Below are 12840 nucleotides of genomic sequence, written 5' to 3' on the forward strand. Positions count from 1 at the left end.
TTTTTTTCTTTTTTCACTGTTGTGGCCTCTCCCGCTGCGGAGCACAGGCTCCGGACGCGCAGGCTCAGCGGCCATGGCTCACGGACCCAGCCGCTCCGCGGCACATGGGATCTTCCCAGACCGGGGCACAAACCCGTGTCCCCTGCATCGGCAGGCGGACTCTCAACCACTGCACCACCAGGGAAGCCCAAGGTGATATTCTTATCTCAAGAATGTAAAGGATCATCACAGCTGCTCACAGCAAGCAGACTCCATTTAATGCTCCTTTCCTCTCTGATGTCCTCCATAACTCATTCCAACTGGATTTACGTTTGGGAACTATCTTATACATTTTCTTTATTAAATACAACTGATTATTGCAATGAGAACCTCAATTTTTAAGCAAATTATTTCTATAAATACTTTTACCTATATGGTATATAATATGATTTTTTGTTGAATTTAAAATTTTATTTTATTGAAGTATAGTTGATTTACACCAACTGGCTTTTTACCTAATCTTTTTCTCCCTTCTTTTCTCCCTTGATCTTTTACACCAACTTCCTCTCAATCTGTACAGTCGATGTGTTCACCTGCTCTCCCATCCCCCTTCTTTTTTTAGCACAAAAGAAGTTTCCCCGGGCCTGTGGCCCTCCAGAATAAAGACTATATTTCCCAGGCTTGTCTGAAGTTAGGTGTGGCCATGGGATGGCTTCCACCAGTGGGTTGTCAGAAGAAGTGATGTGCTTTTCAAAAAGTATGTGTGGCTACCCCCGCTTCCACCCTGGTTTGAATGTCCATGGGGTGGGGAGCCGGAACAGCATCTTCGACTGTGGGATGAAAGCGGCAAGTTGAGGATGGAAGGACAAATGAGAAGGAGTTTGGGTCTAGGACACTGCCCCGGACAGACATTTATACGAGAACAGAACTTCCATCTTGTTTAAGGCATTATGACTTTGGCCTCGTTAACAGTATGTGAACTGGGATATAAGCAATCACACCTTTTTTTTTTTTTTCCCAAATTTGGTATGGCATCTTCCAAGATGTATATCACTAATGATTTCTAAGCTCTGATTTCTAACAAAGGATACTCTGGTGAATTTCCTGCAAAGATGGCCACCCATAATCCCCTTATATACATGCAGCTCCTCCTAGCAAGAGGTGGAGTCTGTTTCCCCTCCCTCTGAATCTGTGCCACGCTTGTGACTTGCTTTGACTAATAGAATGCAGGGAAAGTGACCCTACGCCAGTCCCAGGTGTAGGCCCTTAAAGAGTCTGGCACCTTCCGCTGTTCACTATCTCAGAAGCCAGCTGCCATCTAAGGAAGTCCAATTATCTGACTGGAGAGGCCATGTGGAGAAACTGAGAAATTATGAAGGGAGAGAGAAAGAGACTCAGTCAAATGCCAGCCAGTACAGCCGCCTCTGAGTGAGATGCCAGACATGGGAGTGAAGTCAACTTGGATCCTCCAGCCCCAATCAGGCACTTCAGCCATTACTATGTGGAACAGAGGTGAGCCACCGAGCCCTGCCGAAATTCCCCATCCAAACAACTGACCACACAAAACTTAGTGGTTTCAAACGACCATGGTATTCTTCACGGTTGTTTGGATGGGGAATTTTGGCAGGTTGGTGATGGAGGAAGGTGGCGGTCATTCCCTGGGGCACAGGAAGAAAGGGCAGAGGCAGAACAAACCCGGACACGGAAAACTTGCCCCATTGCTTGCCTCCCCCAGCTAGAGTGTAATCCTTGCGGATGTCTCTGGAATGTGGTTCCATTTCTTTGGCACCATGAGGTATTAGAAAACTTTCCCCAGTGGACAGAAGAGTCTAGAAGAGAAGCAAAGAACTCCACAATTAGAAGTCACTATCACCAGAAGCAAGACACCAAACTAAAAATTGCAACTTGTTGCAAAGCTGAAACTAGCTTCCTGAAAGTTTGCAAGAAAATGTGTATTTGTCAACCCAGGAAAAATTCAATATGATTTAAGAGCATCTACAACAATGCACTGACACATTTATTCTTAGCCCCATGATATCTGTATCCTCAACTGAATCTCGGGAAATAATACCATTCAGCACAGCAAACTTCCTTGTGGGTCACTGGGTCAACCCAGCTGTCAGATGATTGGGAGGCCAGAAACGTATTCCATCAATTTTCAAATCTAAAATCACAGATTTTTTTTATTCCAGACTTCCATTTGTGTTAACTCTCCAACTATTCCATTCTGTAGGAAATATAAAACAAGCAAAGAGTAATTCCAAAAACCAAGTTGGTTTGTATGTGGACCTTTGTTAAAAAAACGAAATCGGGCTCCCTGCATGTCCAAAGATACCTGCTCGGTTTTCATTGCCCATGGATTTTAAACTTACTTGAATTTTGGTCTCTTTCTCTTTTGGCCTAGGAAAAACTGTTGGTCTAAAGGAGAAATCGTGTGTCTACTCAAAATCTGGTCTCTAGATGGGGCCTTGTAATTCTAACTGTCCATTGTTCTATCTAAATGCCAATGTAACCGAAATGAACTAAAAATGGAAAAAAGAAAAAAAAAAATCCCCCCAAACAATAGTTATTACATTCTATGGTTTACTTTTTTTTATATCAATGGAAGTTGCGGCTCTCTAAATATTTTACCCTCCTGCAATTTGCAGTGTGTTGTTTCTCCCACACTGACTGATTTCTATCTATATCTGTTTCTGAAATAACCATGGATTTGAGCCCACTGCCAGAGTGTGGGCTGCCTAAGAGAATGAGTTTTAACTTGCGGTCCTTTCAAATTAGCCAGACCACAGAGTGAAAAGTGAAAAGACCACCACCTCAGAGTGAAAAGTAAGCCCAGTGTTCTCTCTTCCCTCCAGATCTGGAGGAGAACTGAGACGATTTCCTCAGCACTCAGTACAGCTCTGGCCCGGAGGCACTGTTCAAGGCTGTGTGGAAATCTGGGAAATGCTCGGCCACCATGTGTCAGCTCCTAAACTAGGCTGAGGCTCTGAGTTGTGCTCAAGGACCCCTGAGCCTTGCCAACACACAAACAAAGTCATTAAACGAATTTAATAATACATTTAAAGCCAAAAGTATCCATGACAGCCCTGCAGTAAAATTCACCGGGGACAAGCTCCAGCTTATCTGTCACAAAATCTAAGAAAGAATTGCCTGCTTGCTTTGTCCATTTCTTTCCTTTTCCTGGGAGCTCATTGCTCTCTTGTGGCTCACAGGTCCCCTTTTCACCATTACCCACCCCCCCTCACTGCGCGCACAAATTCCCCTTCCCCCAAAGATGCCTGAACCTTGCCCTGGCCCGCTCTAAGATAAATGCCCTGAAACTGGGGTTCATTTCTTAGTTCTTTCTCTCTCTCTCTGGGAAGGTGCCAGGCCCATCTGGTCTGGCTTAAGACATGCTTGTTGCTTTTTGCGAATAATCAGCATTTTCTTTCCACTGTTGCACACAATCTGGACATCTGAACAGTGTGATCCCTAGAAGATTCTGCCAAAGCTTGCTCAGCATGAAGATGTGTATCTCCTCCCATCCCATCACCTCTGGCCCTTCCAATGTGAGGAAAGAGAGAGTCCAAAATGGGGGGGAGGGCTTGTTTTGAAGAGCTAGCTTGCACATACCAAGTCATAGGGGAGAGAGTGAAAGCAACATCTGTGACGGGCTCTTCTGACCTGAACATCTGGCCTGAAGTCATGTCCTTCCAAAGGAGCGTGTCCAGAGCTCACAGCCTGGGCGCTATCCTACCTGCACTGGCTGAGCGGGGCTGCTCTGCGTTCTTCTCCTCGCCGAGAAGTACAGCGATTCACGGGGAGATGTCTAAGGCCTCAGAAAATGGTTGCTGTGCCAAAGATTCTGTTGGTGCTCAGTTTTTCTATCATCTCCCTTTTACTGCCTGTGCTAAAAGTCACGAAATGACATTTCTTGGACTCCTTCTGCCAGCTGGGTACCAGCTAGGTTTGCCAATGGGAGGCACTCATGAGAATAGAAGGCAGGAAAAAGATGGAAGCCATTACGCTTCTGGTAGGGGCTTCAGTGAGGGCTTCCTGGGCTCCTGGCTTCATTCTCATCCATGATGGTGTCAGGTACAGACATGTCAACATCAGCGTGAGCTTCTGGATTTGGGGTAACACTACCAGGCCACTTGTGCTCCCCCAGCCCTTGGTTGCTATGGGTTTCTGCTGTAACTAATCCCTCGTAACAATGTTTTTCCTCTTTTGCTCCTCCAGCTCTTCCTATGTTTTTGTAACCAATGCCCCTTATTAAATTCTCCTCTGCTGGAAATACCTAGAATGGTTTCTGTCTTCCTAGTTACTGATCAATTCAAACTCCTACCTAAATCCTAGAAAAAGAGAAGCTCGGAATAAATCTGAGTCGGTTATCTGAGTAATTATTTGGACCTGGTGCTCTTGTCAGATGGATACAAGGTAAGGTCCAGGCTGTGACTCTGATGTAGAAGGTTTTTGCTCGCATTGGTGGGGAACCATTGACCAAAACTGCCTGCCTTGGCCAGGCACGATGACAACCGCTTGCCTGGGTTGTCTCACAGCAGGAGGTCCCGACAAAGAACGCAGCACTGCTGCTGCTGCTGAAAACTAACAGGGAGAATTCGGGAGGGGCCAAAAGGAGGGAGGACAAGACATGCCAGCCCATAGTATGTTTGTAAAACTAAACTGGGGACTTCCCCGGCGGCACAGTGGTTAGGAATCCGCCTGCCAATGTAGGGGACGTGGGTTCGAGCCCTGGTCCGGGAAGATCCCGCATGCCGCCGAGCAATGAAGCCCGTGCACCACAACTACTGAGCCTGTGCTCTAGAGCTCAGGAGCCACAACTACTGAGCCCACGTGCCACAACTACTGAAGCCCTCGAGCCTAGAGCCCTGCTCCACAACAAGAGAAGCCACCACAATGAGAAGCCTGCACACCACAACGAAGAGTAGCCCCGCTTGCCACAACTAGAGAAAGCCCACGCGCAGCAACAAAGACCCAAACGCAGCCAAAAAAAAAAAAAAAAAAAAAAACTAACCTGGAAGAATTCGGGAGGGGCTGAAAGGAGGAGGGAGGAGACGATATGTCCTGCCCTAACCTCCCAGAAACCCTCACGCTGGAATCCATCTTGGCTGAGAGATGCGTGCGCCACCAGGCAGGACCCTGAGTCAGACCAAATATGGGCACGAGCAAGATGATTGGCCAGAGACAACCCAGAAAGCTAACATCACCACCATAAAACCTGAGACTGCGAGCCACGTGGCAGAGCCATTCTCCTGGGTTCCTTTACCCTCCTGCTCTCCTCCCAGGCGCCCCTTCCCAATAAAGTCTTTTGCTTTGTCAGCACGTGTGTCTCCTCGGACAACTCATTTCCGGGTGTTAGACAAGAGCCCACGCTCGGGCCCTGGAAGGGGTCCCCCTTCCTGCAACAATATCTTGGCCAGGTCCCCTGGCTATAGCTCATTAACCACATAACTGCAGAGTAAGAACGGCTGATGCTGCCAAGGGATACAGTGGACAGTGGTACCATCATGAACACACCCTGGGGACCAAGGCCAGAGGAGTTGTTGTACAACTGCCCCCAGAGGGTAGCATCCAGTTCCAGTCTCATTCCTGAAGTATCTGCTCCAGGCTCTGAGCAGTCAGGAAGGAGTCCTTGGGGTAAAGCACACGGGCAGACTGAGCTGAAGGACTCTCTGGAGGATGGGCAGACCCAAGCAGGGTAGGAGCCAGGCCCCTGTGGCCAGCTGCCTCGGCACCTCAGTGCCAGAGCTGTCTCTGGATTCAGGGACTTTGAGCCTGAAAGCCTGGAGACATAGGCTTGGCTCTACACAACATCAAGCAAGTCAGGTGACCTCTCAGGCCTCATCCGTAGATGGGGGATTGGACTAGAATGTTCTGCTGGGGTGGGTCCTGGCAGCTCTAACGCTTTATGAGTAAACAGTCTCCTGGGACAGTGGTTTTCAACTACTTGGGGGAGTTTTGGAAAAATACCAGGGCCCCAGATATTCAGATTTAAATGGCAGCCAAAGTTGAAAACCACTGTCCCAGAGCAGTCTGCCCCAATGTTTAAAGGACATAGGAATCCCCTGGGGATCTTCTTAAAATATGGATTTTGATCTGCCAGCTTCGGATGGGTCCCAAGATTCTCCATTTCCAACAGGCTTCCTGCTGGTGCTGAAACTGCTGGGCACTATTTTGAGTAAAAAGGTACTAAAGTTCTTCCCAAATTTGATCTTCTAAGGCAGGTTCTCAACCTTTAGAGCATCAGAATCCAGCAGTCCTGCAGGTCCGGAAATCTGCATTTCTGATGTTGATGTTTCTGATCAGGGGACCATACTCTGAGATCCACTGCTCTCAGACAATGGTCCTGGATCCTGGCTGCATATGAAAACCACCTGGGAAGCTTTTATAATGCCACTCACCTCCTCCAGCTGTCCCACATCAAACTAATTGAATCAGAATCTCTAGGGTTGGACCAAGGCATGGCTAGGTTCTAAAAGATACTCAGGTGATTCTAATAAGTAGCAGGGGCGTGGGTGGGGAGAAGGGACCCACTGCCCCTAGGTGGGTGATTCTCAAGGAGTTGGGGGGAGTGATTTTTCTCCTTCCTCTCCTCTCTCCAGGGGACATTTGACAACATCTGAAGACATTTTTGGTTGTCACAAGTGGGAGTTGGGGGGGAGATGTTACTGGTATGGGGGGGAGATGTTACTGGTATCTAGTGGGTAAAAGCCAAGGCTCTGCTAAGCATCCTAGAGTACAAAAGATGGGACCCCAGGACGAATAATTATCTGACCCCAAATGTCCATTGTTCCAAGATTCAGAAACCTTGCCCTAGAGAATCCCAGGCTACACCCCAGATCTACTGAATCAGAAGCTGCATTTTTACCAAGTTTCCCAGGTGATTCCCAAGTTGGAGAAGCACTGCCTCAGATCAGAGGCTCTCTAAGCACTTTGAAATGCCCTGCGAGGCTCATGAAAGCACCAAGTGCTGGGGCCCATCCCCAGAGTTTCTGATTCAGCAGGTCTAGGGTGGAGCCATGAATTTGCATTTGTAAAGATTTCCAGCTCCCCGAACCACAACTAAGAACTAAGAACATATATACACTACCAAACGTAAGGTAGATAGCTAGTGGGAAGCAGCCGCATAGCACAGGGAGATCAGCTCCGTGCTTTGGGACCGCCTGGAGGGGTGGGATAGGGAGGATGGGAGGGAGGGAGACGCAAGAGGGAAGAGATATGGGAACATATGTATATGTATAACTGATTCACTTTGTTGTAGAGCAGAAACTGACACACCGTTGTAAAGCAATTGTACCCCAATAAAGATGTTAAAAAAAAAAAGAACTAAGAACTACTATTTGCCCAACAAATCCAGACTAAGGTAAAATAGCCAAATCCCTTCCAGTTTACAAACTGAGTGTTTGCCGACTACCGGAGTCGATGACAATGGAACTACGTCTGCCAGCTGAAAGACACAGAGATGCTCTCTGCAGGAATGTCCGGCCAATGTCAAAAACTGCTCAGTGCTACAGGGCAGATCCCTGAACTAAAGCAGCGGGATTACCCCGTACCTCTGCCAGCCTCCAGCTGCCTCAATGGCAATCCAAGAGAGAGACAAAAGTCCGAGGAAAGCCATGAGCTGTGAAGTCAACTCTAGCGTAGAGACTGAGGCTAGGTCTGCGCTGAGCCAGAGAAATAGGGATGAAGAGAACCACTGAAAGCAAAACTGGCTGCTTATGCTTTACATTCGGGACATGGATGCTTCCTTAAAAATCCACTGTACGGACACCCCCTGCTCCTCCCAAAGCAGGCGCCTCCTGAGGGCTGGTGATATTCTCTTACCAACACAGGAGGCTGGTCGGCCACTCCACGCCTTGTTGTCCATACACGTGACTGTCTGCTCCCCTTTCAATGTGTATCCTGGCGAGCAATAGTACTCACACCGGGAGTTAAAGTAGGCACCGTCGACGCACTTAAACCCTCCATTTGCTGGCATGGCAAGGGTAGGACATCGCTTTTCTGAGAAAGAGAAAACCAGAGATTCAGTATTACTTAGATTTTGTTCATGGAGTTTCAGAGTCCAGAAACTCTGAAAGCATAGGGTGAAGTTAATTGACATATAACTGATAAAAGTAGAGAAATGATAGATAGTGTAACCGAGCAGGACCCTATGGGCCCTTCCCGGGGCAGACCCCTCCCCCATACCCTCTGCTGTAGCTCCTCTCTGAAGTACCCAGATAATCGCATCGGATGCATATTCCCTGAGTTTTTCAGATGCTCAAACCACCGCCAAATGGAAGGAATTAACTACTTGATGATCCTGAGCCCGTAGCCCCCAGACCTTCCGGCGCCTAGAATGTTAACCTCCGTTTCCTCACCATCAGCCAATCAGAGAATTGTGTACAAGCTGAATTGTGTACCCTGCAACACCCCTCCCTCACCTGGCCTTTAAAAATGCTGTGCTGAACCCTTTCAAGGAGTTGGTGGGGCGGTGGGTTTGGGCTCGAGCCACTCGTTCTCCTTGCTTGGTCCTGCAATAACCTTTCTCTGCTCCAAACTCCGATGTTTCGATTTGTTTGGCCTCACTGCGCATCAGGCACATGAACTTGCATTTGGTAACAATGGTTGCATGTCGCACAGAAGGGACACAAAGTTTTACACCAGACTGGCTTGGGTTGGCATCCCAGCTAAACCACGGTCTTATGCTGGGCTCCTCAGAAAGAGACGCTGAGACCAGGATTTGTGTGCAAGTGATTAAGAAAGTGCTCCCAGGGGAGACCAGTGAAGGGTGGGGGAAGCAGGACGGGGGAGGGGAGGTAGCCGGCAAGGTAGCAACTCAGGCAAAGTCAGCCTCAGCCTGATTCCGCAGGGAAGATCTGGAGCGTGAGTGATGCCTGAGTCTGCCCTGCCTCCAGGCAGGGCAGCTGGGCTTTCCTAATCCTTTACCAGTCAGTACTGGGCAGCTACAGGCTGCCCATGGGGAATGCTCTCCCTGTTAGAACAAAGAAAGCAGTCCTCTGAAGGCGCAGAGCCTCTTCTTCCTTGGTAGGAGATCAACCGAAGGTGCAAGTCATTAAGAGCAAAGCGCCCAGAAGCTGGGGGATGGACACACAGAACTGGTAGCAGGGCATCCAGGGACATATGGGGGAAGTACTGAAAGTGTTCACTATAGTCACCCAGAGGCGTAGTCTGCCTAGACTGGATCACGCGGCTGCAGACCCCAACCTCAGTTTCCCAACAATAAAGTAATGGCACCCATATCAATAGCATTGTTGCAAAAATTGCATATATGTGAAATGCTTGGCACACAGCAGGCGCTCCATCATGATAGCTTTTTTGAACAGCAATGGCATCTAAAATGCACTTCAACGATGCTGTGTCACTTGCAGTTTCCCAAATGAGACGACTTTCCAGGAAGCTAAAAGTCAGCCCCTGAAATGTGCTTCCAACCTCCTCCCCTGAGGCACAGCGCCTTTCATGGAATCAGCATCCTTCCGCGGTAATTCTCTCCTCGCCTCCCTAAGTTCCACTCCTTGGGAGGACGCTTGTGTCTACTACCAGGAGTCCATGGCAGAGCACCATTCTTATGGTCGGTTTTACACGTCTGTCTCTAATGCTATTCTGTGGGACCCCTGATGGCAGATGACCCTTGATGGCAGAGTGTGTCTTTACCTGTGTGTCTTGTTTGTTTTTCAGTCCCCAAACCCTTTGCTGGGGCCAGCACTTTGCTAAACAGACCTCTGTTCTCTCCCCCTTTCCAAACAGCTGATCGCACCCCTCTGTCTGAAATGTGTCATCTTACTTCCGCCATATCTTAGGAACTAACGCATGGCTTCTGCTCACAAGGGGAGTTTTTCTCATCAAAGACCACAAAGCATTCAGTAAAAATCCCTGATCTCAGAGCAAAAGAACTTTGGCCCCGAATGGCCCCGAGGCCACAACATGGGGCCGGGCTACTCACGCTTGCAGATGACCTTGTCCGACCACCGTCTGTTTGACTGGCAGATCAGCTGGGAAGAGCCATGCAGCTCGTAGCCCTTCTGGCAGCGAATGTCACACCTGGTTCCCAGGGCTGTTTTGTAGTATCCTCCCTGAGGGGCCCTGCAGTACACATCCCCGTACTTCACCTTGATGGGGGAGCACCACGGGGTATCTACAGGTAGCAGAAACAAAGGAGAGGAGAAATAGCAAGTGACATCTTCAGAAAATGTGTCTCTTCACTCTCGAAGTCCCTGGCTGGCTGCATTCCAGATTTTGGACCTCCAAATAGTGCCCCATGTCTTTTAAGTTGTCTCTGGGTGGGGAGGTTATGATCATGGGAGTAGGCGTCAGACATATACGAATATGGGTCCAGGTTCCTCCATTAGTAGCTGTGTGATCTTGGACAAGTTACTTAACCTCTCTGAGTCAATACCTCTACCTATGTCATAGGACTCTTACAAGTCCTCTTACAAGGACTGAAAAAACAACGCATATCAAGCGTCTAGCACAGTGCCTAGCACACAGTGAACGTTCAATGAATGCTTGTTCTTTTGAATATTTCCCTTAACTAGATACATAATTCCCTTGAGAGCAACTGTTACCATTGTGAACCTTAACCCCAGCCATCCATACAGAGTGGCGGGGGAGTCAATAATTGGTTAATTTAGATTTTTTTCCAAGTCTGTATCATATTCACTGTAAAAGCATTTAATACGACCCTAATCGATGTGAACGAAGCAACAATTTGCAGGGTTTCGCCACAGGATATAATTTGGGCTTAACGTCCCAGAACAATTTCTCCCCATTGGGAAGCTACCTCCTTTTTCAGATGCCCCCAGTTAAGCCCCATTTAGGTAAGAGATGACACCCTTCTCCAGTGGCAAAGTTCCAGGGGGTTTTGATTTTGGTCTCGTGGTTGCCCAGAGCACAGCTTAGGGTGACACTATCAAAGCAGAACCTCTCCCCTGGGCCTTTGGAAGGTGTCGCTGAGGGCCATAAAATTAGTAGGGCAAGACTAGCTCCTCGAAAGCTCCCACAGTGGCCACCGTGCAGTCAATGGGGACCAGAGACTGGCTCCCTCAAGCCTGTCAGGCTCTCCACGCCTTGAACAGGAACCCCCTCCCTAGGGCTGCCAGCTTCTCCCTCCACCCCAGCACCTGAGCTGACGGTGAGTGAAGCTCGTGCGCCATCATGTGGCCAAGAAGGAGGAAATCCCCTGTTTGACTTTGCCAGGAATTCTCTTCTGATGATGTGTTTCTGGCTGCTTCTCAGCCATGAAAACCAACAGTTCTGTCCAGGTCTCGTGCATGGACTGGTTTTTTTGTTTGTTTTTTTTTTTTTTTTTACTTATGTGCTTTGACATCTCCTTTGCCTAATATTTTCATCATATAATGTTTTGCAGACAGCTTCAAGTGGGTGCTACCGTCGGGACTCAAGCAGTATTTCCTGGACTTTCTGGGGGGAAGTGATGCCCCACGCTTAGCCTACAGCTGATTAAGTTTGATCTCTTGGATGCAGTCTTGCAAGAGCTTACTCTAGGCCTCCAGGCCTTCCTTAAACAAAGTTTCCTTCCTCTTGGGTTTATACATCTAGTCTGTATATGCTAACATTTTTAAATGAGAAAAAATCTGGACCCTGAAGTAAAGTACAAAACAGTATACATATCTCCATTATTTTCCTCTAAGTATAAAAGAATTTTTTAAATTTATTTATTTTTGGCTGCGTTGGGTCTTCGTTGCTATACGCGGGCTTTCTCTAGTTGTGGCAAGCGGGGGCTACTCTTCGTTGCGGTGCGCGGGCTTCTCATTGCGGTGGTTTCTCTTGTTGCGGAGCATGGGCTCTAGGCGCACGGGCTTCAGTAGTTGTGGCTCACGGGCTCTAGAGCACAGGCTCAGTAGTTGTGGCGCACGGGTTTAGTTGCTCCGGGCATGTGGGATCTTCCCGGACCAGGGCTCGAACCTGTGTCCCCTGCATTGGCAGGTGGATTCTTAACCACTGCGCCACCAGGGAAGTCCTATAAAAGAATTATTGAACTAATTTTAAATGTTTCAGTTCTTTCTTTGGTGATGGCTCCAGGTAAGCCATGAAGCTAAGAGATTTCAAGATCACAGTTTGGGGTATGTTTGCTTAGCACTGCCAAGTTGTGGATATTTCTTCTATAATCAAAAGTCCTTAAGATAAATTCTGGAAAAATCCATACATGCCTACCATTCAAATTAAACTAACATTTGGAACCTACTGGCTTCTATGACTACTAGAAGTGAGGTATATTTCTCTCCCCCTCTCTCTTTCTGCCTGTCTTTTCCAACTGTAATAGGAAAGACCACCCACAAGGAAACTCCAAAATGCACTTGGTGTTTTCAAGCTCAAAGAAGCACTTTTTTTTTTTTTGCGGTACGAGGGCCTATCACCACTGCGGCCTCCCCCGCTGCAGAGCACAGGCCCCGGACGCACAGGCTCAGCGGCCATGGCTCACGGGCCCAGCCGCTCCTCGGCATGTGGGATCTTCCCGGACTGGGGCACGAACCCGCGTCCCCTGCATCGGCAGGCGGACTCTCAACCACTGCGCCACCAGGGAAGCCCTCACGGTGTTAAATCTTAAAAGTCATCTGTCGCCCGACCTCTTTGTCTTTGTCCTCTCCCCCACCCCTTCCTCCTAACTTCTCCACTGCTTCACTTCCTCTTAGTTTCCCTGTCTGCCCTATTCCCCTGCTGGACTGCAAGGCTTCTGTGCTTCCCCAGCTCTAGCCTCTTCTTCTCTTGCCAACTGGTCCCCTTCACTACCCTTTTGTCACCATCTCACAGGCCAAACTGTGAAATCCTTGATTGAGAACTGGGCTCCAGAGAGAGAAAATGAAATCCCCATTGGAGAGGGCAGAAGGGTGATGAGGTGAGAAT

At 48.4% G+C, this 12840-nt stretch overlaps 1 protein-coding gene across 1 annotated transcript in view; it reads right to left on the bottom strand.

Annotated features, from left to right (window-relative positions):
* The window catches only part of SRPX (sushi repeat containing protein X-linked), a 99866-nt gene that overhangs the window by 39402 nt on the left and 47624 nt on the right, over nucleotides 1-12840 (bottom strand). Inside the window, exons 3-4 of the mRNA XM_029240584.1 lie at nucleotides 9923-10114; nucleotides 7804-7980 (exon numbers count right to left, since the gene is read on the bottom strand). Coding sequence (XP_029096417.1) covers nucleotides 7804-7980; nucleotides 9923-10114 — 369 coding nt within the window. The remainder of the gene's footprint in view (nucleotides 1-7803; nucleotides 7981-9922; nucleotides 10115-12840) is intronic.

This window comes from Monodon monoceros, unplaced genomic scaffold (assembly GCF_005190385.1).
Source record: "Monodon monoceros isolate NGI ecotype Baffin Bay Population unplaced genomic scaffold, NGI_Narwhal_1 Super_Scaffold_22, whole genome shotgun sequence".
Classification (NCBI taxonomy): Eukaryota; Metazoa; Chordata; class Mammalia; order Artiodactyla; family Monodontidae; genus Monodon; species Monodon monoceros.